This window comes from Pan paniscus, chromosome 12, assembly GCF_029289425.2.
Source record: "Pan paniscus chromosome 12, NHGRI_mPanPan1-v2.0_pri, whole genome shotgun sequence".
In the NCBI taxonomy this organism is placed as follows: Eukaryota; Metazoa; Chordata; class Mammalia; order Primates; family Hominidae; genus Pan; species Pan paniscus.
In genome coordinates, this window is record NC_073261.2 from 26,069,159 (window position 1) to 26,096,770 (window position 27,612).

General features: G+C 45.6%; 1 protein-coding gene across 12 annotated transcripts in view; it reads right to left on the reverse strand.

The window, feature by feature from the left end:
* The window catches only part of IL1R1 (interleukin 1 receptor type 1), a 115,648-nt gene that overhangs the window by 17,126 nt on the left and 70,910 nt on the right, over positions 1-27,612 (reverse strand). The window contains exons 1-4 of one of the 12 annotated variants that reach the window (XM_063594716.1): positions 19,723-19,979; positions 8,757-8,833; positions 6,511-6,611; positions 4,959-5,025 (exon numbers count right to left, since the gene is read on the reverse strand). In XM_063594716.1, coding sequence (XP_063450786.1) covers positions 4,959-5,019 — 61 coding nt within the window. In that variant the 5' untranslated portion in view covers positions 5,020-5,025; positions 6,511-6,611; positions 8,757-8,833; positions 19,723-19,979. Of the gene's footprint in view, positions 1-4,958; positions 5,026-6,510; positions 6,612-8,756; positions 8,834-11,725; positions 13,044-19,722; positions 19,999-20,287; positions 21,259-27,612 lie in introns of those variants that run through there. The other 11 variants (XM_034952058.4, XM_063594719.1, XM_063594722.1 and 8 more) reach the window with 11 other exon arrangements.

A 27,612-nucleotide genomic window follows, 5' to 3' on the forward strand; every position in this document is an offset into this window, starting at 1 on the left:
GGAAGTAACATATATGGAAATAATAGGGCAAAGTTCAAGAAAGGAGAAATGGGTATATACTCTTAACTTTGTATACTATATGTGAAACTGTATAGTGTTACCTGAAGGCAGACAGAGATAACTTAGAGATGGCTATTTAAGCCCCAGAGCAGTCATTAAAAAACACATACACAACAAACCGTTATGACTAAAAAGCCAAAAAGCGAAATAAAATGAATCCTAAAAATGCCAATTAATCTAAAAGGCAGCAAAAAAAGAGAAAAAAATAACAGAATTGATGGGACAAATAGAAAAACAAATAGCAAGATCCCAGAATTAAACCCTAATATATGAATAATCACACTAAAATTTCAAATAGTCTAAACACTCTCGTTGAAAGGCGGAAATGATCAGATTGGCTAAAGAAAGGCCCAACTATGTGGTGCCTAACATAAACACATACACCTACATACAGACATTTTATAAATAAAGGTAAAAACAGATTAAAAAGAAAAGAAAAACATTTGCCAGGCTAACACTCATGAAAAGAAAGTTTGATTAATTAGCTAGGGTTAACCATTTCACAATGTATACATATACCAAAACATCACATTGTACACTGTAAATATACACGATTTTGTCAACTATACCTTAATAAAAATTAATTAGTTAAAGCTTGAGTGACTATTATTATCAAAGTAGATTTTACAGTAAAAATATTACAAGAAAAAAGGGGCATTTCATAAAAATAAAGAAGTCGGCCAGGCGTGGTGGCTCATGCCTGTAATCCCAGCACTTTGCGAGGCTGAGGCGGGCGAGTCACCTGAGGTCAGGAGTTTGAGACCAGCCTGGCCAACATGGTGAAACTCCATCTCTACTAAAATACAAAAAAAATTAGCCAGGTGTGGTGGTGGGCACCCGTAATCCTAGCTACTTGGGAGGCTGAGGCACAAGAATCACTTGAACCCAGTAGGCAGAGGTTGCTGTGAGCCGAGATTGCACCACTGCACTCCAGCCTGGGCGACACAGAGAGACTTTTGTCCCAAAAATGAATAAATAAATAAATAAATTTTAAAAAAATAAAGAAGTCATTAATCAACAGGAACACAATAATACCAAATGTTTATGTAGCTGCTAACAGTGCTTCAAAATGCATGAAGCAAAAACTGACAGAACTGCAAGAACTAGAGAAACTGGTTCTGCAAGAAACTAGAGAAACCCCACTCACAAGGACCGACAGAACAAGCAATAAAATTAAACGGATAATCAGTAACAACATAGAAGATTTGAACAACACTATCAACCAATTTGACATAATTGATATTTGCAGAAAATTCCAACCAACAACAGTAGAACATTACATTCTTTTTAAAGTGCACACACAAAACTTAGCAAATTTTCCATATTCTTCCCCATAACCCAAGACTCAGTAAATTTAAAAGGATTCAAATTAGACAAAACTTATTCTCTGGTGACAATGGAATTAGATTAGAAATCAATAATAGAAAGATATCTAAGGAATCCCTATATATTTGAAAACTAACATACTCCTAAATAACTCATGAGTCAAAGAAATCAAAAAGAATATAAAGTATTTGTATCTGAATGATAAGGAAAACATAACATATCAAAACTTATGGCATTCAATGAAAGCAGTACTTAGAGGGAAACTGCTAGCCTTAAATGCCTATATATTTTTTAAAAATTTCAAATTGATGACTTGAGCTTCTACCTTAACTAGAAAAAGAACAAAGTAATTCCAAAGTAAGCAGCAAGCAGAGATTCTATGCCTGGGTCTTCATTTACGAAGGTGACTGAGTGACAAAACAGAGACTAATGCAATTGAAAGATTTGTATTACTTAGTGGTTCGGACAGAAGGGGTGTGCCATACCACACAAAACCACAGGGAGAATCACCAGATTGGGTTAGGCGGCAGAAGCAGAAACAAAAGGAAAGCCTAGGCCAGCATCTTTACTGGGGTTCCCATGGGAAAGGCAAGGCAGGGCAGCATGAACAGTTTCAGATTGGCCCATTTGAACCATTTTTGCAGGCTTTGGGCATAGAGGCTGTCCCTAGTTCTCTGGTACCTAGCCCTGTGTTGATTGAGGCTGGGGTAACATTGGTTTGGGTGTGTGAGAGTTGGATAAGGAGGTGAGTGGGGTACCGTCTTGGGTCAAGCAGTCTCACATGAAGGGCAAGCTGTAAGCTGTCCACAACACACCTAGGAACTGCTTAGCCCCTGGTGGAGCAGTCTCTCCCTAGATATGAAACATCTTCCAGAATGTCAAAATATGGTAAGATACAGAAAATAAAAAACATAATTAATATAGCAGAAGTAAGAAGAAAATAGTAATATAGATCAGAGAGGAAATCAATGAAATAGAAAACAGAAGAACAATGAAGAAAAATCAAAGATACCAAAAGCAGATTCTTTCATAAAATCAATAAAATTGATAAATCTTTAGCCAGACTAATCAGGAAAAAAAAGAGATGACATCTCTTTTTTAAATAGTTTGTAAAGGGTAGTGAGGGAATATTATAAACAATGTTATGCCAATAAATTTAATAACGTAAATGAAATGAGCAAATTTTCCAGACTATTAAAGCTCCATTGAGAAGAAGTAGATAGCCTGGATTGCCCTATATCTATTAATACTATTTTCTATTCAAAGAAATTGAATTTGCAAGATTTCCAATATGGTGGAGTGGGGGTCTCATAAATCATTCCTCCATAAAGGCAACAAAAAGACTGGCAAAAAATTTCAAAAATCAAAGGCTTGCAGTAACCAGAAGAGCATTTACTAGAAAATAAGGAAACAAACAGAAACACGCCAAATCACGGATCAGCAGGGTTTGTAGCTTTATAACTTAAATGACTTCCATCCTACTCTTCCCAGCTCTAAAACAGCCATGAATATCAAGAGCTTTGCAGACACAAAGGCTTTGAAAACCAGCAGGCTTGCAAGAAGAGAGAGGGTTTGGAGCTCCTCGAAAAGTCCCATTTCCAGAGCACTGCCACTCTTTGACTTGACTGGCAGATCCTCAAAGTCACATTCATAGGGTGGTGGTGTTATTGACCTCACCAAGAGCTCCACAGCAAAAGCACTATCCCCAAGGCGTTTGCTGGAAAAACTCAGTGTTAATTGTTTTTTACAACTGCCTAAAGCTGCAATACCAGAGCCATAACCTCCAGAGGGCTTTGAAAAGCTCTGACACATTCCTGGGAAACCCAGAAGGGTACGCATGTATGCAGGGCTGTGTGCATGCCCAGGAAATTGCATAGAAGGCACCAGGCTCTCATTTCTGGATGACTCTGAGGTCATACACAAGCAGGAAGTGAAGGCTAAGGCCTTAAACAGCCTTAATGTTGAAGGTATGCTCCAACACACGTGGAGCCCCTCAGCAAAGGGGAGAAAACTCACTGGACCAAGGAATTTAAGTCAATCTCTGGCTCAGTCCTTAAAGTTCTTATCTTTCCTAACTACACTCCATGATCCCATTCAGTCTCATGGTTCTCATACCAGCCGCTTGCTGAGGTCTCCAATTTTATATATTCAACCCAGACCTTTCCCTCAGGCTGTAGACTGCCTAGTCAAAGTCACCTTTTAAACAACTAATGGACAGCTAAACTTAACACATCCAGTCTGAAAACCTGATCTTCCCCATCTCATCAATGGCAATTTCACCTTGTGTTTGAGCAGGCCAAAATTTCCTGAGATAATTCTTGATTCTTCTCTTTCCCTCACATCTCACATCTGACCCAACTCCAGATCCCTCTTGGTTCTGTTCCCAAAATATTTCAAAATTTGTCTACTTCTCACTTCTCCTTGCCACCCTTTGACAAGCCATCAACATTTCTTGCCTAGAGAAAGCCATCATCATGGCTTGCCTCTTCACTGGCTTCTCTATTTCTCTCTTTGGCTCCCTCGGATCTATTCTCAAAACAGGAATCAAAACGTTAAGTCAGATCACCTCTCTGGTCTTAAACAAAGAACCCTGAAGTCTTCCCATCCCAGCCAGACTACAAGCCAAGACCCTAAAAAAGGGCGCAACATTCTATATAATCAACCCTCTGCCATCCCCCCATTACCCAGACAGCCTGGTCCCTTATGACTTCCCTCATCTCTCACTATGCTCCAGACATGCTGATATTTTTATTCTGAAAGCCTGCCAAATACTCTTGGCCTCTGGGCCTTTGCACGTGCTGACTGGAATATTTCCACACCCCAATCTGATATCCAAATAGCTCTCTTTTCCCCTTCCTTAAGGTCAACTCAAAAGTCAGCTTCTCAGGGAGGTTTTTTTCTGGCCACACTCAAAAAATTAACCTTCTGCCCACTCTAATGCCAAAACCTTATACTCTTTTTTCCTCCTTTTTTCCTCCCTATACTTGCCATCATATGACACAATATATGTCTACTTATCTGTTATCTCTCTCTTCTACAAGAATATAAACCCTATGCAGGCAGGTATTTCTGTGTGCACTGTTCCCTGCTGTATCCCCAGTAGCTAGCACCTGGCAAAAAGAGAAAAGATTAGAGAAAATGAAGAAATGGAAAGGAACAGAAAAAGAAGTGTATCTTGATGACTTCCAGCTGTGGGTTCATAAAGACTATGCATAATATCTCCTCCAAATGAAAGTCAGAATTTCCCATATCACACTTTCAACCAGCAGCCAAATGGAAAGAGGCCTGGACCTAGATTGGAGACCTAGATTTTAGCTTTTGTTCCAAAACTAGCTACATGACCTTGGGCTCTCAGCCTCACTAGGCCTCAGTTTCCCACTCTATATGGGAGAGAATGAGACGAAGTTACTGAGAGGAACTTCCAGCAGTACAGGTCTATGACCAGGAGGCTCTGTGCCCAGAGATTCAACAGAGACGAGTATGAGAAATGACTCTGTTAGGGAAGGTACTTCATGTATTCTAAATAACAGATTTTCTTAGCAGATAAGAACACAAAGAAATACTTAACTTACCAGCCTCCAGAGAAGAAATCAGTAGAGCTATGAAACAAATAAGTCTGAGTAACACTTTCATATTCTTCTGGAGAAATGGAGGAATGAAAGAAAGACAAAAGCAAAAATGTTACTTTTCCAGCAAATCTCTAAAACTAAATATACCGACACTGGCCCTGTCCCCACCCTCACCCCCAAGTCACACTGATGAATTGGTTTTTCTACATCATGAATGTTATCATATTTGACTTCTGGTTAGAAAATGGGGTGGGGAACAAAAAGGAATAAAGAGTTTTCACAAAATTGAGAACAAACTCAACAACTTAAGATTTTAAACATTTCTACCTTCTGTCCCATTATACATTTCCAGTCTTGGATCCCATTTAAATTTCCCCAAATCTAGTCTACATCCAAAGTCAGCTATGCACTCGCCCCTAAGCCAGCTCACCTCCACTTGTGTGGGGATTTGTTCCCCACTTATATCCCCTGCTGCCAGGACCCATTTGCAAAAATCAGCCCATACTTTTGGCCAGCTCAAAGGTCACGCCTTCATTTTATATTACAAGATCCTAAATTGCTTGTACAATAGGATATAGCTACATAGAAATGCACCCAAAAAAACTAAAAGAAATGACAACAACATATTAAAATTGGGTTGAGTGGGTTTCCCCTTGTCGGGGCTTTCTATACTTTCTAAAATATCTACAACGAACTTTGTATGAAAAAAAGAGGAAAGGAAAAAAGAGAAAAAGCTCTTATCCGCTCTGCTCAACCTTAGGAGCAATGTCTAGAGTAGACCATGTAATTCTATGCTTTGAAAACATCTGCCTTTTAATTTTTACGGGAGATTAAATTTGCCTATATTCTTATCTGTAGCTATAAGTAAGTAAATAAATATGAAAACACAAAATATTTTAATACAACACTCATTCAGATTCTAATGACATGCAGTCATTTAAATATTAGCTGGAAAATGTTCTATTTAAGATGTATTATGGCCGGATGTGGTGGCTTACCCCCTGTAATCCCAGTACTTTGGGAGCCCAAGGCAGGCAGATCACTTGAGGCCAGGACTTCAAGACAAGCCTGGCCAACATGATGAAATTCCATCTCTACCAAAAAGTACAAAAATTAGCTGGGTGTGGTGGTGCATGCCTGTAATCCCAGCCACTCGGGAGGCTGAGGTAGGAGAATTGCTTGAACCCAGGAGGCGGGGGTTGCAGTGAGCCAAGATGGTGCCACTGCACTCCAGCCTGAGTGACAGAGTGAGACTCCATCTCAAAAAAAAAAAAAAAAGAAGGTGTATAGGTATTTTTTTAAGTTACAACATGCTTTTTAAACAAATACAGGAAAAAAAAAAAAAGATTTTCTAACCATGCAAGACATACCCATTTATATTCTCTTCACTTTATCCCCAGTATCAGGACAAAGATCTCTAAGCCTGGCTCAAGCCTTGAAACCTACCTCAGAGCAGTAAAACTGCATTCCTTCAGTATCTTTTAACTCTGACCTTTATTCACATCAGCTGGCTTCCCAAAATAGTCTAGAATACTAGTATTATTACCATATTTACCTTTAAACTATTTACAGATGATTAAATAAGATAGAAGCCTTTGAAGCCCCGCAGTCTGGTCTATGAGCTCTTTCTGTGACTGCGTGAAGTATGTCTTAAGTCTTTATGATAGAGAGGAAGGAAAGAAGGGTTAAAATGTTTCCCAATCACCAGTTCCAGGCCAACCAGCTATTTGCATTAGTTTATCAACAACAAAATAAGGGCATTGCAAAATCAGATGAACACTGCCAGCTGTCGGTTCATTTAGTCACAAGATCTGGTTTGTCTGATCATTAGGCAGGGGAGAAGAAAAAGAAGATGTGTGACTGAACTTTATGGAGTGTATCATGAGATAATAATTCCAAATTAATTGTGAACAATGTTTAATCACAGGTCCGGGGCCGGTGGCCTGTACCACAAGGCAGGGATGTGACTCTCCCTGGGCCCCAGTGTGCTCATCTGCACAAGGGGCATGAACCATCTGCACAAGGGGCAATGAACCAGCTGATGTCAGACCTCATTCTCCTGTAATAGACTATAAAAGGGCAAAGGGTTATGCCCCCTGGGTCCAAGTTTACTTCTGCCCCAGAGCTGCTCTGGGAAACAGTCAGGGGGGTGGGAGTGGCCCTGTCCTCTCAGCAGCGGGCTTTTGGGATCCATGTCAATCCCCAGGGCCCTGGGGCAAGGAATTGGCACTGAGCTTGGGATGGGTGTTAAGGGTCACATGATCAAAGGGAGTGAGGACATCAGAAGGGAAGGAGGTGAGGGTTGCACCTAGATTAACCCACACACTCCCAACAAAAATCAACACAAACCCCATTATGTCCCTGAATAACACAGAAATTCCAAGGCAGGGCCAGGCCTGACTGGCCTCCATAGTGCTCGCAGTTGAATGGCTATCCAAGTCAGAAGTCCCTCAACATAGATGGCATGTTGAGTAAAAGCTCAGCCTCCATGCCTCAGTTTTTTTGACAAGCAATGCAGTGACAGCATGTCATTGATGGCGCTATGTGGGTGAAATGAATGGCCACATGCAAAGGGCTTAGAACGGTGCCTGGCAAATGGTCACTCCTAAATGTTAGCTGTTGGAAACCGGCCCATGCTCTGATGACAAATAACAGTTTTGATAAAATGTTTTCAGTTAACCATTCATGTCTTTATTCACTCACTGCTGCATTCAACAATCATACATCAAATATCTATTTGGCTCTGGGAACAAAAACAGGAACAAGGTTCCCAGGGCCTGGCTCCAGGAGCTCAGCAGTTGCAGGGAATGTGGACACAGAGTTAGACTGTGATGTGGGGGTGTCTACTGGAAGAGCCATGCCCAGGGCAGGAGGGGAGACAGAGGCTAACTCAGCCTGGAGGAGGCGGAGGGGAGGGTCCAACAACATCATGTTCTGGAGCATAAACCAGAGGTGGGTTCCGAGTGGGAGGCTGAGAAGCCACAGGTTCCCACAACATGCAGAGGTTTGCTGAGGAAATGGGACTGTCATTTGCAGGTGGCAGAGAAGCATGTACAGGTTTTAAGCCATGGGCTAGTGTATGTTAAATCTCCATTTTTTGCAGACATTTTGGCACCTGTGTGGAACATAAACTGGAGACAGGGGAGCCAGGGAGAGCAGGCCACCACAGAGGTTCATGGGAGAGAGGATGAGGGCTGGGCCAGCTGCAGTGACAGACAGGCAGGCGGGGGCATATTTGAGAACACTTGGGGCCAGAGGGGAGAAGCAGGGACAGACTGGGCCAGACTAGCTGAGGTCAGGGCAGGTAAGGCAAGGGCCAGGTTGGGGGGCAGGTTCAGGTACCCACAGACAGCTCGGAAAAGATGCTCAGAGTGTGTCACCCACAGTGTCATAGACCCAGATCTCTTGGAACGAGGTGAGCAGTACTGACTGGAGCAGAAAGCAAGAATTTGAACATGTGGTGACAGTGGAGTAAAAATGGACAGCAAGGCCTGGAAGGGGTTGAAACTGGGGAGAGCTTGGCCACAGCACTGGAACCCACCATTTCCCAGGTCTCTACTGTAGCACAGTCAAGGTGACCTGGGAAAGCAAACAGGCATTGGCTGTTACTGGGGCTGAAGCCTCCTTCCAAAATTTAATAAAACCATCAAGCTGCCCCAAAGAGTAATGTGTCAATGGAAATAAAATATTTTTGCATACAATGGGAGATAGTCCAGGGCCCCTGGATCTGAGAGTGGAGGAGTTCAGCTATTTGTGAGAAAAGGCCAGCCTTGGGACCCTGGGGTGACTCAGCCCTGTTACCTTGGAGAAGGCCTTGTCTTTTACCAAGGGGTCCAGCTTCTCAGGAGGGAGTCACCATCTTCAGAGGGTGCGTCTACCTGGGGAAGGAAGAACACATGAGTGAAGTGTGAATGAAGAGGTCTAAAGGCACCAATTGCTGTGAGGATCTCAAGAGGCATGTATTAGTCTATTTTCACGCTGCTATAAAGAAATATCTGAGACTGGGTAATTTATAAAGGAAAGAGGATTTAAGTGACTCACAGCTCTGCATGGCTGGGAAAGCCTCAGGAAACTTACAATCATGGTGGAAGTGGAAGCAGGCACGTCTTACATGACAGCAGGAGAGAGAGCAAGGGGGGAAGTACCAAACACTTTTAAACCATCAGATCTCATGAGAAGTCACTCACTATCACGAGAACAGCATAGGAAAAACTGCCCCCATGATCTAATCACCTCCCACCAGATCCCTCCCTGGACACATGGGGATTATAATTTAGATGAGATTTGAGTGGGGACACAGAGCCAAACCATATCAAGGTGTCAGAAAGGTCATGACATTTAAATGATCATGAAAATGGGTCCAGTGTTTAACAAGTGTATGTTCCATAATCCTTGGGGACAGGATACTTTCAGGAAATCAAATCACAGGGAGGGAGGGAAGAATACAAAGAGCTTGACAACCACAAGCTATTTTGATTAAACACATGCACGTGGCACTTTGCTAGACACCGGGGTGCGGAAATGAATCAAACCACCTAGGGATGCCATGGCTCAGTGCATCATCTCCGTGAAAATAGAGCTTGAGTTTTGCCAGAAAGAAATGTACCAGAGGCCAGAAAAAAAAATGAGCAGGCCCTGTTTAAGAAGCAGGTATCCTCACTCTTCCATTATCAAGCATGTTAACATTACCTACACCCCATATCACATTAATTTAAGACAACCTCAAAAAGCTGGGTTGTGGTAGCCTTACTGCTATGTCCTACAGATCTTTCACCATTAATTCACCTGTTTTTGCAGTTTTCTTTTAGTATTTTGGAGTCTAATTTTTTTTCTTGTCTGAATCATTTCTTTGGGCCTTTGAAAAGCTTTTAAGACCTAAGCACAAGGCCTTTTAATGGTCATCAATAAAACAGCCTGACTAATTCAACACAAAGTATTTTCCTTAGACTACACAAACTAAATCCCAAGCTATTATTCACTTTGAGGCAGTACACAGCATAACACAAGGTATCAGAGGTGTGTTGGCCCATCAATTGGAATCCCATCATAGCAGAAACTCAAAGGGGAGACCCCCACATCCTCCCGCTCCCAGTCCTAGGACAGTGCCCTCCTGACTGACCCCTGTGAGTATGCCCCAGATATGACAGCAGCTGCTGGGAATTATATAGTGAATGGCACCAAAATGTATGGAATGGGGGAGGGGAAGGGGGAGGGGAGGGATGGATTTATTTGGGAGGCCCAGGAAGCTTCTTGCAGAGAAGGTGACTCCCCGACTTCTTTCCTTTTTTTTTTTTTTTTTTTTTTTGAGACAGAGTCTTGCTCTGTCCCCCAGGCTGGAGTGCAGTGGTGCGATCTCGGCTCACTGCAAGCTCCGCCTCCCAGGTTCACGCCATTCTCCTGCCTCAGCCTCCCGAGTAGTGGGGACTACAGGCACCCGCCATGAAGCCCGGCTAATTTTTTGTATTTTTAGTAGAGACGGGGTTTCACCGTGTTAGCCAGGATGGTCTCGATCTCCTGACCTCGTGATCCATCCGCCTCAGCCTCCCAAAGTGCTGGGATTACAGGCGTGAGCCACTGCACCTGGCCCCCACACTCTTCTAATGGCCTCATTTTCCCTCCTTTTCTGCCCCAGAAACTTCACTTAAGAATTTATATACTCACTGTCTCCACCACTCATCCATTGCTGAAGCGACCACCATGTGCCCTCTAAGCTCACTGCTCCTCTGAGATGCACTGCCCAGGCCACTACCCCTCCTAGGTTCTCCATGCCAAGACCCCTCTGTCTCCAGCCCACTGAACATCTCTGCAGCATCTGACCCATCCCATTGCCCCCTTCTGCCTGACCCCTGGGATGAGGGTCAGCGCCCCCTACTCTTCTGCCTTCACTGTCCTCTGTCCAGCGCTGGCTCCCCACCTTGCCATTTATAAGCACTGTGCCATTCCACCTCCATGCACCTCTATGGCACTTCCTGGGTCTGGAAGTCAATTCTTCCAATCCTAGCCTGGAAGCTTCTGGGATTTCTGACCATCTCAGAGCTGATTCTGATCAGAAGCTTCCCACAGTGCCCTTGCAGATATCTGCTCCTCCAAAGCCAGGCGTGATGAATGACACAGGCTCTCCCTGGTGCAATGCACTGAGGTGCCTTGAACTGCTGGCTCTGGGCCCCTTGGCTCTGGTAACATTGGGTAGCTCCCTAGTTGTTGGCCTTCCCTACCTGGGTCAGGCAAGAAAGCAGTGCAGAGCAGACCCTCCCGTCTCCCACACCCATGAGGAGGCCCATCCTACACATCTTGCATGTCTGTTGTAACAGCTCAATAAATACTTGTGGAAGAAAGGAAGGAGGGAGAGAGGGAGGGAGGGAAGGAATCCACCTACCTACCTACCCACCATTTTTGCATGAGACACACAGGGATGAAAACCCAACCTAGAATCAAAGAAGAGAAAGGATGGAATAAGGGTACTGGGTGTAGGTCAGAGAATAGGATTGCAAGGGGAACCGTCACTGGGGTCTGGAGATGGCCGGAATCATATAAGAGAGGGTAGAATCCTACACAAGGAGTTAGATAAAGATTTCACACCCAGATGGCTGTCGAAAGAGTTGAGGGGTGGGGATGACCCTGAGGAGAGGGAACTACAGGAATAGGAGTAGAGACTAAGAAATGTTACCGCCAGAAGGCATGCTAGGTAAAGAAACCTCTCTTATTCAGAACTAGTTAATCAAAGTCCATTGTAATTCTTCAAATGACTTATAGTAAGATTCAAAACGTACCTTTAGAAAATACCAGTAACAATAAAAAGTCACAGATGTGTGTATGCCACTATGTTGTTTTTCAGATTGAATTTTCCACATAAAATAAAACAAGAAAGAGAAAAGGATTAACTTAATACATTAATAAGCCATAGCATACGGTTCCCCCTGTTCAGCCTTCAAGCAAGGATATCTATGTTATGTGTGAAACCCCTGGACTGGCTAACATCCTCTCCATAGCAGCTTCCAGGAAAGACAGCGGGCAGTGCTGAGATGCTGATGTCCAGACCCAGGGAGTCAGCCAGATCCTAGGGTGACCCAAGGCCTAGGCTGGTCATCCCCACTTCCGGAGGCCTTGTCCATTCACTGCAGCACACCACGGCTTTATGTGACAATCACATCCAAAAGCTTGCAATGGTGAAGATCTTCCCGAATACAGCCCCCATCGCTGTTTGGTGATCATGACGTATTTGGAAACACTGGCGTATCACAACATGACTATAGCAGCACGTGCAACACACACAAAAAGTTACTTGTTGATTAAAGACAAAATGAAAATGCATATTTGAGGCATAAAGTAATTTCCTACTATTCCCAGAATGAGAAACTGTAATGTGAAACAAATTACAAAAGTAGAAATTAAGTACAAGAATTAACAATGAGCATATTGGCCCCCAAAAGAAGCCCCCCTTCCAGGAAATACTGACCTCATCCAACAGCACCTTCCTGTCCCTCTACAAGGAATTTCATACCCAGTGCACGCACGGGAAAAGTGACAGCTGGGGAGAGAGGGGCTGTCACAGGAACCCAGGTTTCTTCCTCAAGGCCTAGGGCCCAGTGCAGGGGAAGGAGGCATTTTTCCTGCTGTGTAGCCACAGTGCATTTATTAAACAGCTTCTTTTTCTTGAGGAATTTCCCACAACGTTCCTCCACAATGTTGAGGAATTCCATTCTTATTCCTGAGGAATTCCCCCACATTGTGAGCCCTGCCTTCTAGGACAGAAGCTAGGCATAGGCAAGGTGGCACACAGCAGACGCACCCCAGATAGTATCAGAACCTCCTGGAGGTCCACTTCTGGGGACAGCAGCAGCAGAGGTGCCCAGAGCTGGGGGAAGCTCATCCTGGCACCTGGCATTCCATGTCTGTCAAAACACAGGCTGCGCTGTCCTCACCATGAGACCTGCACGGAGCAGTCCCACTGCATGGCTCCTGCTGTGTCTAGCTACATTAATCTCCATTCCTCTGTCTCTAGCCTCTCCCCAGCTCCCTTCCATATTGGAAGGGGCCCTGAGCATGCACACAGGTAGGTGTCGAAGTCCACCTGTGTCTATCCCCCTCTGTACAGCCCTGGCCAGTCTATGAACCAGGCAGTTGAGTCCATGGGAATGACCACACAGGCCCTGGAATTAGGGTCCAGGGTGTTTGGGGAGGGAATTCAGGGATCCCAGGTACATGAGGGACATGGTTAAGAACAGGGGTGCTGGTGGGTTAGGATTAGGCCAAGTGGGCACATCCTCTTGACCTTCCACACTTCTTGCCATGCTGAGGGATGTGTCTGGCCAAGCTGCAGAGCAGAGCCCGCCAAGGCATAGGGCCAAATCTCTACAGAGGCCCAAGAGGAGAGAACAGACGGCAGTAAATGACTCCTCCTTCTTCCAGGGACCTGACATAGCCAAGCCCCAAATCTGAGATTTACAAGAAAATCCTCACTGCACTTTCTACATTTCCACCTGATAGCAACACACTCTTCTACCTTCCCATGGAGTAATGAGCAAATGCATTTACAGCATCATTTAATACAGCCCCTCATCCCAAATATTAACCAATATGTGCATATGTGTAGATCTGATGTAATGGAGAGATACTTAGAAAATTAGGCTCCAACTTATTTGCCATAACTGAGAAGTGACCATGAATGAGTCCTGAAAAAACAAGGGCTAAAGCAGGTTCTTTAGCTCATGAAATGTCACAGCCCATGTGTTCTACTGCAAATCGGTGGAAACATGTACAGGGAATGTGTTACAGTACTGAAACCAAGCCCATAATTATGATGTCTTCCTGTTACCCCTTTGTTTGTTTGTTTGTTTGTTTGTTTTGAGACAGGGTCTTGCTCTGTTACCCAGACTGGAGTGCAGTGGTGTGATTACAGCTCACTGCAGCCTTGACCTCCTGTGTTATTCCTTTGTTATAAGATTCATACAGCTATTAAAAAGTCCCCATCATTATTAAAAACAAAAATGTCGGTTTGAAAAAGAAGGTAAAAGGGACTTACAAAGCCATAGAACCACACACTTATGGAAAAGACTTTAGACCTCCATACTCACACAAGCCCTGACTTAGAATCCACAAATTCCCAGGGAGAAGCTGCAGACAGCCAGAGAGCCTGAAGTCTATCTCCCTAGGTTACTAATTTCATCCAAAGATTTTCTCGGGGGAGTTATTATTTTTCTATTAGAGCAAACACGGCTATATTATGAAGCAGAAAGAAAAATCTCCACGATCTAAGACAAAACATGAGGCTTCAAAGAAGCGTCACTTGCAGTGGGCTGCTTTGGAGTGCTAGGTTGAGCCTTTGCTTTTTATTTCCCAGAAGGAATCCCTGGGAGGTAAAATCCGAGAGGCACTGTCCTAAGTAAATGTCCATAATAATCTCTATGCAATTCTGATGAGAAATGGAAGCATCAGAGCCCCACACACTCATACCTGTGGGGCAAATTAGAGGGAGTGACCTACCCCTAATGATCACAGAGCCCACCCAGGAACTTCCCTACCCAAGCTAGAGCAGGAAGGTGTGGAAATAACCACAGAGCGTGCTGGGGACCACTGTAGTGTGTTCCAAACGTGACACAATGGTTTCCATCTCGTGGAGATTAGTCACCCACGCTCTATCACGTGCACACAACCCAAAAACCCAACTGTGTGTTCAATGTGGTCACCTCTGATTTTCCCCCAGAGAAACAGCTCTACCAAACTATGAGTAAACACTCCCACAGCAGGGAAACAGAAGCTCACTCACCATCTCAGAAAGCCCAGGAAACACCAAGCCTGGCAACGCTCCTATCAGTACAGGAATCCTAAAGCCTTGCTCATAGTTATCAATGGCTTATTTACCCATGTAAATGGGAGAAGGAAAGTTTTATTTTTGTCGTTGAGGATGCACAAGGATATGAAGATAAAGCAAAAATTTCCCAAGAGGTTTCAGGTGTCGCTATGAAATCTCAATTATTCAGCTAATACAAGGGGAAAAGCCACAAGATTGGTGGTTTCAACTAAGGCATGTAGATTTTAAGGGCAAAAGTGGCAATGAGACACAGAAAGACAGGATCACCGTCACCAGATGCCACAGATGGGGATGGACCTACCCCAAGCCTCTTGACCACTAGGTTCTAGGTTGAAGTCTGACTTTTCCATCTCACCCCTACAAACCTTCTAGGGCTCCTGGACAACAAAACCAGAACCCAGAGACAGGGATGGGCCTCATCTCCTGTCCTTTGTCCCCTTTCTAAATGCCCTGCCTTGTGCTTCCCAGCCTCCCCTATACCTCCAACACACCTCCTCTCCAGCCACCAGGGTCTACGATGCCAAGGCCACTATTGCACTGGACTTGTCAAAAAGTTGACTGAGAACCAGAGACCTTTCTCCCTGGAGCACTGCCTCCCAGTCAGGCAAGAACAGCTGTTTCTCAGATTGGGATCCACAGACAGTTTCAGAGGACTAAGCCTTCTCTACAAGAATCGTTACATTGTTTTCACTTCCATAATTTTTTTATTGGGGTAAATATTTTTCACCATATTGCTCATGGTGAAACACACAAAACTTACGTGGACAGTTCCATAAATTGCAACAACTGTGTGCACCAGGAATACTTCAGGATGTAGACCATTTCTGCCACCCCTCAAAGTTCCTTTGTGGCCCTTCGCCCCCACACACAAAGCACCAACCTTTCTGATTTCTAACTCGACTTCTACGATCCTATAGCAAGTAACGGAAGTGCATTCCTGATGGCTGGCTTAGGCATGTCCGGTGCCCTTATCTCAGCACCCACGCCTGCAATGGCACTTTAATCATTCACTACCCAGCAATGCAGGGAAAGCAGTGGTTCTCAGTGGAGTGGGTATGGCCCTTGAGGGAGCATTTCGGAACCTGTGGGGAAGGGGACCCTGGGTGATCAGGATGCATTTAGCACTGGAGGCCATCGATGCTTGACATCTGGAACAACACAGGCAGTTCTGCTCAGTAAAGACTTGTCCTGCATGACCTCCAGAGGTCTCACAGACATTCATACTGACGGAAATATATTTACAGTGTTTGAAGCCTAGCCCCCCAACTCCCTTCCACATTCATATAAAATACATATATTGCTGGCACAAGTTTATACACACTAAATTTTTCAGGAATGCAATCACTGTGAAAATTGAGAGAAGAATGGCCTTTGGTTACCATCAAGACCTTAACCAAGAGTCATTCATCCTTCAGTGGCATTTGGATGGCCACTGAGACTCACCTGTTCCCACCCCATGCCAGCTGTCCTGCAGACTATAGAAAGCAATGGCTCACCTCACTAGGTTGTAGTTCAGCTTAGCTCAAGCATCTGCACACTGAAATGCATAATTTTAATACAAATTGCTTTTATTTCTCCTTAACATATAAGTATTACATTGATTTTTTAAACTTATGTTGGAGATAAGTTTTATTATATCGTTTCAAAATTATAAAAGGGGTGTTTTACAATATTTGCATTAAGGGGGGTGTTGGGTTTTAATGAGGTGAGACCCACTGATGGAAAGTGACACCATCTAACTTTTCATTTAACTCTTAGTCATTAGTCATTGGCTGTATTTTCAGGGATCTATGAGTTTTCACGTTTGGGATGCCAAATGTGCAGAGACCAGCACGGCTAGACTCTTCCTGTTCACAGCTCGCTGAACCATGATTACCGAACTGTGCTTACAGGGAGGGTCATTTCAAGAGACCACCGAAAACTCACTATTCTCACCTCTTTTTCAGGGATCTTTAAAAGAAACTTCCCACTTCTCTCTGTGCCAAGAATGCTTTTTTTCCTGAGCACTTTGCTTTCATCTTGAAGACACTGCTGGCTGTGCCCTGCAGGGTTTCCTCTTTCCCACTGCCTACAGGAAAGAGTATTTATGTATTTATGTTGTCAACCTTGGCTACCTGGGGGGCTTTGAAAATACCTGTGCCCAGCACGCCTCCAGAGATGCTAGTTTGTTTGCTCTGCATCCAGTCCTGGCATTTCCCTGAGTGCTTCAGGCAGTGCTAAGGTGCAGGCAGAGCTAAGATCCAGGCTTCCCTCCACATTCACGGCCCCACTTGAGTAACTTTAGCAGCATCTAGGTCATCAGGGTTTACACTGCACATGTCAAGCCTCATTTCAGACTCCACTTCATCTCCGCTCTTGTTTTCCTTTTACCCTACTTTTAATTTATGAGACCCCCTGTCCGCTCGTGGGCATGAGTCCTCTTGGGAAGTGATAGGTGTCTCCATCGTGCCTCCATGTGTGAGCTCCTGGATGTGCATGAAGAGGAGACAGCACAGAATCCAACATGCAGGCGACTGGGACCTCAAAGAGCTCCAGCCCCTTTCAGTACCTGGTGAGATAACTCAGGGCCAGGGCTTCCCACATGCTCCCTGCACTAGGCATGGCCGGGAGGCTCCGGCAGCATTTCCTGGACCCACAGCAGACAACCAGAGGAGAAAAAGGCTGCTGACAGTGCAGATCCTTGTCTTGTGCCACCAGCCCACCTCACAACCTCAAGAAGAAGAAAATGCAAACCAAGCACCCATTCACGGCAACAGATGGGTAGCATCCTGGAGCTGTGCCATGGCAGGTGAGCCACAGGTGCCCCTGACAACTTCTTTTAAAATGGCAAGAACCTAGTATATCCATTATGTAGCATAAGAATATAAGGATCTCTGTACTTCTCCACCCACTATGCTATGGTAGTTTCACCGCAATTGTCCAGCTTTGCCTCTCTTATTACTGAGATGTCTTCTCCATAATGTCCCAGCTTGCAGGTGGACACTCAGCTCGCACTGATGCATCCCAGCCACAGGGTTTCCATCTGCCCTGGTCCCTGTGCATGGCCAAGCCACAGAGTGTAGCTCCACCTCCTAGAGCTCCACATCCTAGGAACTGAGGCAAGGGACACCACAAACTTGGAGAATAGCAGCCCTGCGATTCTCTAGGGAACCACAGAGCTACATCTGTGCCCATCATCTCCTCGTCCTCTCCACTGGAGCTGCTGAGTGGTGTCCTCTAGGTAGCCAGTGCATCCACACCTTTGTACAAAGGGGCGGATTTCAAAGACCCCCCTTTTGAAGAGAGACTGCTGACATCCTATGTCTTACCAAGAAGACTCATGTCCATAAGGGGACAGAGGTTTTCACTTGTCATATTCACTGCTGTCTCCCCACCACTCACCACAGAGCCTGGCACATAGTAGATAGTCAATAAATCTTTAATAAATTAGTGAATCTACTATTAAGCAGTGTTTCACCAATGGTGAGAGGTTGACTCAAAAGATGTCACAGGTTTCAGAACCATAAAAAAAAACTTGATGTCACATTATGGCATACAAGCAGGGCCTATTAGAAATGGGGGGGCTGCTCTGGGCCTGCCAAGGTCATGTGAGAATTCAGATCAAATATCCTTTCCTGAACAGCATGGAGGCCACATGAGAGTGGACGGGTGCAGGAGACGCTTCACACACAGCAGCTTGGCAGCTAGCCAGAGACTGAAAATAAATCAGAGTTCCACACCCCTGCCCCAGCAAACCCCATTCTCAAAGGCTCTACCTTTCTGTCTAGCATAAACGTTAACATCGGATATGAATACAGAATATTAAATGAAATATCAAATGAGATATCACACAATAAATTAGAAGGGATTGAGAAAGAAAAAAATGCCAATAGCCGCTTGGTAAACTGGATGGCAAAAAGGACAGTGAATGTCCCCATGCCACCTCTGGCTTTCCTCAGCTCATCAATAGTCATGGAGTTCTGTTTCATACATTCAATGTCCAGAAGCCTGGCACCAAACCGCAGCGACTGAGACATCCATCACATTCCCGTAACGAATGGACCCTTGCTCTATGACATCAAGAGCCCAAGTTCATGGTGTCCCTTGCCTCAGTTCCTAGAATGTAAAGCTAAATCACAGGAATGTGGCCATCTGAGAAGCTACCCTGCCCCAAAGATAAGGCAGTGGAGAGACAGCCCAGCAGGAGCCAGCATCTGCGTGCCTTCCCAGCGGCCTTCCTTCCTCCCGGCAGTGCAGAGGAGAAAGCCCTGGCAGGCAGGACGAGTGCGAGGGAAGACAGAGGGGGGCTGCATGCAGAGGTCTTACCCTCCTTCAGGACATCACCCTCCAACAAGTTAGTCACCTAAACTTCTGCTTCCCCCGCTGTAAAACAGGGGTGATGACAGCACCCTCCTCACGAGACTGTAGGGAGGGTAAAAAACCAGTTGCTGTAAAGGGCTTATAAACTGTAAAGTGCCGGGCATGCCTGTTGTAAATAATGAGTGTCTTCTCAGCGCCTACTTGCTTGTAGCTACATTCCCTAGCACCATCTTTTATCTGGAGGGGTAACAAGTTACCCTCCCCAGTGTGGTTAAGGCTTCAGCCCTTACCTTGTTAAGGAGACTGACGGTCCTGAGCCTAACCTCTAAGAGGGACGCTCCTGAACCTGTAGAACGTAGCCGGATAGAAAACCTGAAAGCCATTCACACGGGAAGTCACACGCCTACCTAGAACCCCCCTCCAGAACAACTGGCAAGTTCCTTCAAACGACCTGAACAACGTTAACTCTTGCTCCACACAAGAAACACACACACGCAGACCTCACCGCCATCCCCTTCTTACACAACACACTCTGACAACCAAGTGCAACTTAGGGAGGACGCTCACGGCGTCCTGCAGAGCGGGGGACTCGAAGGTGTCAAGGCTGTGGGCCGTCTCACCCCTACCTAGTCCCCGGATGCTCCAGCTTCCCCGTACCTGGACGGACGGCCGTGGAGGGTGATGGGATCCCAGCCCCGGGCGGAACCCGGCCCAGCTCGAAGGGGCGAGAGCCCTAGGAGCCGAGCGAGGAGTGCTTCGGTGCGCGGGCGCGCGACTGTCACATTCCTGCCGCTCCCTGGGGCGCGCGGGGCAGGCCGGCGCCCCCACTGCCCGGCCCGGCCGCGCTCCGGCTCCTCCCGGCCGGCGCCGCGCGCTCCGAGTCGGCTCCGGCCGCCGGGCACAAGCTGCGCCCGCCCTCGCGGCCGGGAACTGCCGGGCGCGGCTCTGGCTCTAGCCCCGCCGCTGCGGGGGCGGGGAACGGGCGGAGACGGCTCGGCTGGGCCAGTCCGCGGGCTGCGAGCGAGCTGGCCGGGTGTCCCAACTCTCCACCCGGAGGAGCAGGCGCGGCTGGACAGACCGCTGCGGACACCGCCCTGCCCCGGGTAGCCCGCAGGGGTCCCGCCGGTTCCAAAGCACTGGAGAGCTGCCGGGCGCTCTCGAGTCGCGGCCCGGCTCCTCCAGGGCTGCGGCGGCTCCACTAGAGTTAGTTGAGACAACTCACCTAGCCACCACGACCTGGCTCTACTACCCCCATGGAGCCTGGCTGCGACCCGCGAATTGAGTTGGCGACTCCAGGGCATCAGATCCCGAAGCAAACGCTCGCCAGAGCGACCTCTGGAGCTTGGTGCCTGGCCCGGGGCTCTCTCCGACTGGCTTTGTGCACTAATTTCTTTGTACCTCCGTTTCCTCTTCTGTGAAAAGGGATCGTAACAGCACTCATCTCATGGAGTGGTCGAAAACAGTTTTTTTAAAAAAATGAGCTAATACATATAAAATAGTGCCAGGCCCAGAGCTGATACTACTCACGCGTTATCTGCTGGTTTCATTGTTGCTGTTACGCGCCCGGATGAAAAAAGCAATTTAAGTGTCATACTATAAAATCTTGATACCACACTTGGGGGCAGACAGGGTTTTTTAATTTTTAAACTTAAAACCCACTTATGCCCACCAGCTCACTTTGCCAATGAGAATTCACACCCAGGGGAATGGAAGGATGGCCAAGGTCATGCAGCGAACGAACGCCTGGCAGGATCACACCTTGGGCTCCTTGCAGGGAGAGGAGGGGAGGGCGCAGTGGTCGAGTCTGCAGCTCCCTCGGGCTTTCCCCCTCCACTTCGCTAGTCTTCAGCAAGTGACTGGCCCCTCCAGCTTGTTTGGAGGTCTTCATGGGCCATCCTCCAAGAAGAGTTTTAATAAATGATGATAGCTTCCTTCCTTCTAGTACACACCGCCCCTTCCTGCATCCCTTTCAGACTGGGCAGGCTCTTGTTCTCGTAACCCACCCCTGGATATGCCTCTTTAGAAACTCAAGAATTGAGGTAACCTGAGCCTCAGCTGCCCCCGGACAAATCCAGGCTGGAGGAAAAGATGAAGGAATGAGCAGCAGAAGCTCATCTGCCCTAAAAGCTGTCTTGCAACCTGGCATGATGACAATTTCTCATTCTTAAACAATCTGTTTCCAGAAGCTTTTATGGTTCCTTTTTCTCGAGAAAGCAGGCTTACATCAGAGGCCAGTGACGTAGCATTATGAGAATTCCTTAACAATCCCAGCTCTCAATATTCCTTTATACAGCAGAAGGTCTCACAGCCTTGACTCCACTCAGAATCACGGGAGGACATGACACTCCTGTGTTCAGATCAGTCACGTCAGAGTCTCTGGGGCTGAGGCCCAAAAGGCAGTGTTTTTAAAGCTCCCAGGTAATTCCAGTGCAGCTGGGGTTGCAAGCAGTTGTTCCTCTAAGCTCCCACAGTGATGCCATTACTGTGAATCCTCCAACTGAAGGCTGCTTCAACCACGTGTCCAAATGGCAGTTCTGAAAGCTACAGCAGGTGGGCCTGGCTCCATGCTGTGGAACCAGCCCAGAAGCACTATGATGGTGAACATAAATTCGTCCTTCCATTTTCATAATGAAGGTTTTTAAGCAGTTTACAAGTAGAAAGTGAAATTGATTTGTGCAACCATGTAGAAATAAAATCCGTAATTTTTGTCTTTTTTAAGTGTTGTCCCCGTTCAGCCACTCCTACCCAGTGTCCTGCTAGACATGCAGGCCTCTAGACCCAGGTGGGACTCTCAAACACCCGCCCAACACAGAAATGGAATTGGAAGACCTCCTCTTTCTCACCTTATTACCACTGTTCTATCTGGGACCTTGAAGTCACCTTCTCCCTTACTTAGCCATCCTGACCACTTTCACTGACTCTCTCCTTCCCTTTATTTCCTTTCCTTGGATAACTGGTGTGCCTGCCTGTCTCACTCCATCCCCTGGGTAGGAGGCTCCCGTAAGGTGGAGACTGTCATCCCTGTATCCCTATCTGCTCTGGTCTCAGCACCACAAAAATGCTCTGAGCACATCAACATGCTTTAGTGTAAAGCCTACCGCTTACACTGACATTGTATGCTAGTGATGCAATCCAATGATCCACATCTTGGACAAAAACTTACAAGAAACAGAAATAGCATTGTTAGCCTCTGGACACCTTCCGGGGTGTCTCCCTCCCACCTCTGAAATGCTTATCATTCAGGAGACTTAACTGAGACCCTGTCCCCTGAGGGTTTTCAGTTTCTCCTCCACCTGTCTAGCTGATCAGATCCCAGGACCCTCTTTGGGAAGAGTTTCTGATAATGCACATGAAACAAAATCATATTGACCAACACAACATAATCCAATGCCTGAAAAATAAAGCATCTCCTATGGCCCATGTGGCAGGACATTTTGAAAGACTGTCCATTATAAACATTAAGGCTAGGCTTGAAAGAAGAAGTATTTTACGTTTTTTTTCCTTGAACCTCCAAAGCCAAAGTATTGGACAACTTAGACCATAAGGTTTACATCATAAACCACGGAGTACAGAAGAATGTATGGTAATGTAAAGCTATTTGTTTTTGTTCCCACTCCAAGGAACAGAGTTGACCAGCAGGTGGGAAGGGGAGAAGCAGAGGGAGGAGGCTGCTGTTTACTAGACCCTGAAAGGTTTCTGAGGAGTGACTCAGAGCTTCCACTCTTCAGCACCACCTAATAAGAGAAATCCTGGTGTGTTAGGCCATTCCTACATTGCTATAAAAAAATACCTGAAACTGGGAAATTTATAAGAAAAGAGATTTAATTCTATCATGGTTCTGCAGGCTATACAGGAAGCATGGCACTGGCATCTGTTGGGCTTCTGAGGAGGCCTCAGGAAACTAACAATCATGACAGAAGGTGAAGGAGGTGCAGGTATGTCACATGGCCAGAGCAGGAGGAAGCGAGAGAGAGGTGCGGGAGGTGCCACTCACTTTTAAATGACCAGATCTCATGTGAACTCAGAGCAAAAGCTCGCTTATCACCAGGGGGATGGCCCAAGCCATTCATGAGGGATCTACCCCCATGATCCAAACAACTCCCACCAGCCCCCACCTCCAACATTGGGGATTACATTTTAACATGAGATTTGGGCTGGGACAAATATCCAAACAGCATCACCTGGCCTCCTCCTGAGTGAAGAGGTTGATGGAGAAGACTGGAAGAGAGGGATGCCATTTGGCTTCCCAGCCTAGTTCTGGACACCACCAGGGTCATAGCAAAGCCCCGTGTCCAACATGGCCTGAGCCAAACAGCAGGCCTGGCAGCAGATATGCCTGGGCCTCAGGACAGGCTGCCTTGAGAAAAGTCCAGTGCATCCCAGAGTGTTCAAGTAAAGCAGCTGAGAGTCCCCAGACACTCAAAGGGGGCAGTGAAGAAGCTAAGAAGACCAAAGAGCCCTTGGACCTAGTCTGATGGGACAAGCATGGTCCTAGCTGAAGTTTTCAAGAACAGAGGATAACTCATGGACCAGAACCCCTCCCGGGACACCAGGACAGCCATTCTTCAGCTCAGTCCACTTTAGCCCCACCACCCCCAAAGAACTCCATTGATCCTTCAGAAAAAACAAATGCAGGGTTTGGAAGGAAAGAATTCTGAAGAGATTGTGTTACTACCCCCAGAGAGACTGAGTCTTGAACCAGTGGGGACAAAACAACTCTAAATTAGTGAGATCTTTTTCTACCATCAGGTGGAAATGAGAATTCCTAAGTCTAGTTGGCTTCAATTGTAAAGAAATAAAGAAAATTACATTTTTGCACAGAGGGCCTCTGCGATTCTTAATTTGCTACACATATTTTTGTTATTTATGGCACTGCCAGTAAACTCTCACAGAACCACAACACAGATTGGAAACCACTGTCCTAGATGGACTTCCTTCTACAGCCTAGGTTTTTTTTCGCTCCTCTCATACATTTTCCATCTGCTGACTTTCAAGTAATTATTTTCTTATGTACATTTCGCCTTACTTTTTCTCACTACAACTTCTCAGTTTCAATCTACTCAACACTCTCCCTTTCCCTAGGCAATTGGTGGTGGGCTACTATGATTATCTTTCCGTTCAAATTCCTCTGATTTAATAAGACCTTTACCAACCAGAAAGCCACATGTGAACAGGAAATAAGAGCTGATGAGAAAGTGTGACATATTTCATAAGACGGTCATAGGCAATAAACCATTTCTTAACCTCCTTAATAAGAGGAGGAAGATAAGACATAAGTGACAGGCAAACCAGCCAACTGTTTGTGCTAATTGCAGCTTGAATCTTGCTCAATGAAGGCAAATGAGTGAAAGAGGCTTCTTGCACCTGGTTTTTCCCATGTTAATAGATATAGCACAGTAAGTTCCAGAGGCCAATAGACTTGGCGACAACCAAGTACTGTTGCACCTAACAGAACCAGATTAGTGGCCTCTGTCTCTCATGCCACTGGCTTCTGATTGCTTTAACACACAAAATTTGAAGCACCAGGAACTGAACTGTCTATGGTCACCCAAAAGGCAGCCCTTCCCATCATCCAAGAAGTGCCTGTTCTAACCTCTGTTCTCCATCATATGCCAGACATGTGAAGAATACAACCCTTTTTAAACTTATTCTTAAATGTAATACTCTTTCCCTTGTAATTCCACACAGTCCCACCATCTTTGGTTTTCTGCAATTTTTTGTAATTGATCTCTAAGTTTTGTCACTTTTCCTTTTACACAAGCAATTTCCAAAATCTAGATTTTCGTGTTGGAGCCTTTCAACCTTTTAAACTTTCTGAATATAACTATCAATGTATTTTCTCTAGGTGGCTTCCTTTTAATAAGATCAATGTGGTAAACTAAAGATAACTGCAAATTCTTTGCTTCTCATCTAATTTAGAGGTAAAGTCTAATTTTCCTCCTCTTGAATCTGGACTGGCTTATTGACTTGTTCAAACAATTTCAACCAATAGAATATGGTGGAATTGACTTTCTGGGATTTCTGAGCTCAATCATGGAAAGCCTTTCAGGTTCTTCCTGGGCCTCTTAGAACACTCAGTCTTGATGCCCAGAGCTTGCCAGGTAAGGACCATGACGGTCCCGAGACCACCGTAGTGTTAGGAAGCTCGAGCCACATGTATACCATGTACAAGTGCTCCAATCCACAGCCCCAGCTGTCAGCCAAAGTACATTCCAGCCATGGCAGTGCACCATCTTGGATGTTAGGCCAGTCAATTCTAGTTAGTGGCTGTCTGGCTACAACTGCATGACAGGCCCCAAATAAGAACCACCTACCTGAGCCTCATCAACCCACAAAATCATGAGAGATAATAATACACTGTTGTTTTGAGTCATCAAGTTTCAGGGTAGATTCTAGCAAAATAATAGATCATCAAAACAATGACGGCGGGCGGATCACGAGGTCAGGAGATCGAGACCATCCTGGCTAATACGGTGAAACCCCGTCTCTACTAAAAATACAAAAAATTAGCCGGGCGTGGTGGCAGGTGCCTGTAGTCCCAGCTACTCGGGAGGCTGAGGCAGGAGAATGGCGTGAACCCGGGAGGCGGAGCTTGCAGTGAGCCGAGATCGCGCCACTGCACTCCAGCCTGGGCGACAGAGCGAGACTCCGTCTCAAAAAAAAAAAAAAAAAAAAACAACAATGACTGTACTCAGGAATGTGTCACAGTTCTCCATGGCTTATCTTGTACCATATAACTTCAGTCTAGCATGCAAGGTGTCTCAGAATTAAACAACACCTATCCTCCCTTCTCCAGCATCACCTCTGAGCAATGTCCAATTACAAAGGGCTTCCTTAAGATTATTATTATGACCAGCAAACAAAAGCTGAGAGCTATGAGATGGTCAAATAGGTTTAGTTTTGAATATACTATTTTGAGTAAAAGAAGTAGCTATAACTATGTACTTTTGAGGAAATGTTAACTAGAATGATTTTGTTTCTAGTGTTGTCATTCAGTGATTTTCTGGGAACTAACAGAGCCCATGAGAGGTAAGTCTCCACTAGTAAAGATACTTGGAAGAGTGAAGAGCAGGCCACTATCAGCAAAGGAAGAAGAAAAATCTGGTCAGACGCAGGAGTGCCATATTTGCTTAATCATTTCCCTAATGTCCAACTATTACATTCACACCCAACCATTCCTCTTGTATTTCTTCAGAACAAACAACTTGGCAACAGCTCAGCAATAGGTGAATGGCTTTCCATCAAGAATTACTGTTATCCAACCGGGCACAGTGGCTCACACCTGTAATCCCAGCACTTTGGGAGGCCGAGGAGGGTAGATCACGAGGTCAGGGGTTCGAGACCAGCCTGGCCAACATGGGGAAACCCCGTCTCTACTAAAGATACAAAAAATTAGCTTGGCATGGTGATGCACACCTGTAATCCCAACTACTTGGGAGGCTGGGGCAAGAGAATCGCTTGAACCCAGGAGGCAGAGGTTGCAATGAGCCAAGATCATGCCACTGCACTCTAGCCTGGGTGACAGAGTGAGACTCCGTCTCAAAAAAAAAAAAAAAATACTGTTATCCATGATTGCCCTGAGGGACAATGGGAGCTAGGAAAGTTCTCTGCCTCGGGCCCAGGGGTTGGGAGAAGAGGCGATAGGACCACTGATTCCTTCTTTGTTTCTTGCCCTATCATGGGTAGATTACTGTGTTAAGAGCCTGGATGGCAGTGCTGAGTTGTTCCTACTCTGGGATAGTTAGACCTGCTGAAAAGCTCAGCATACGATCTAGAATATAAGCTTGTTTGTCCTCAGAGGCCAAAGCCACTGATCTTGAGTCCTCCTGAGACAGGGAATAATAGAAGCCTATCAAGTGAATTCCCCAGTAATGGCGTGAAAGACTTAGGACCCAGAACTGGACAAGATTTTGGGCAGAGGTCCCCTGAGTGTGACTTAGGCATGGAGTCTCAGAAGGTGGCTACTGGATTCCCTTTTATTCCTCCAGATCTGTGCTGTGCAATTCATGTAGCCTCTGGAAACGTGACTATTTAAATTATTTTAAATTAAATGAAATAAAAAATGTAATCCCTCAGTTGCACTAGCCACATTTCAAGAGCTCAATACCCACACATTGCTAGAGGCTATCATATTAGACAGAACAGATATAGGACATTCCTTCACCCCAAAATGTTCATTGGACATAGCTGCTTAAGGTTTAGATAATTCAGGGACTCTAGAACAAAAGTCCTTCTCTAGAAAGCCAGTCTTCATCCAAAATGGACAATCTGGTCGTTTTAAATCCGTACTCGAGCAAGAATCTTCTTCACACTCTTCCTCTTTCCTTTTGATCAACCAGGTGATCATTCGTTCTGTATTTCATTGCTTGATCAAATCCTACCTGCTCTCACATATCCTCTGTATATTAGGTTCTCAGTTTGAATAATATTATAATTGTTATATTCATTAACATAATACTTTGTAAATACATGGATTCATGCCTATATTCTAATTTTTCTAGTAAAAATAAATGTAAGAGCTTCAGAGATAGGAATGCATGTACTTTG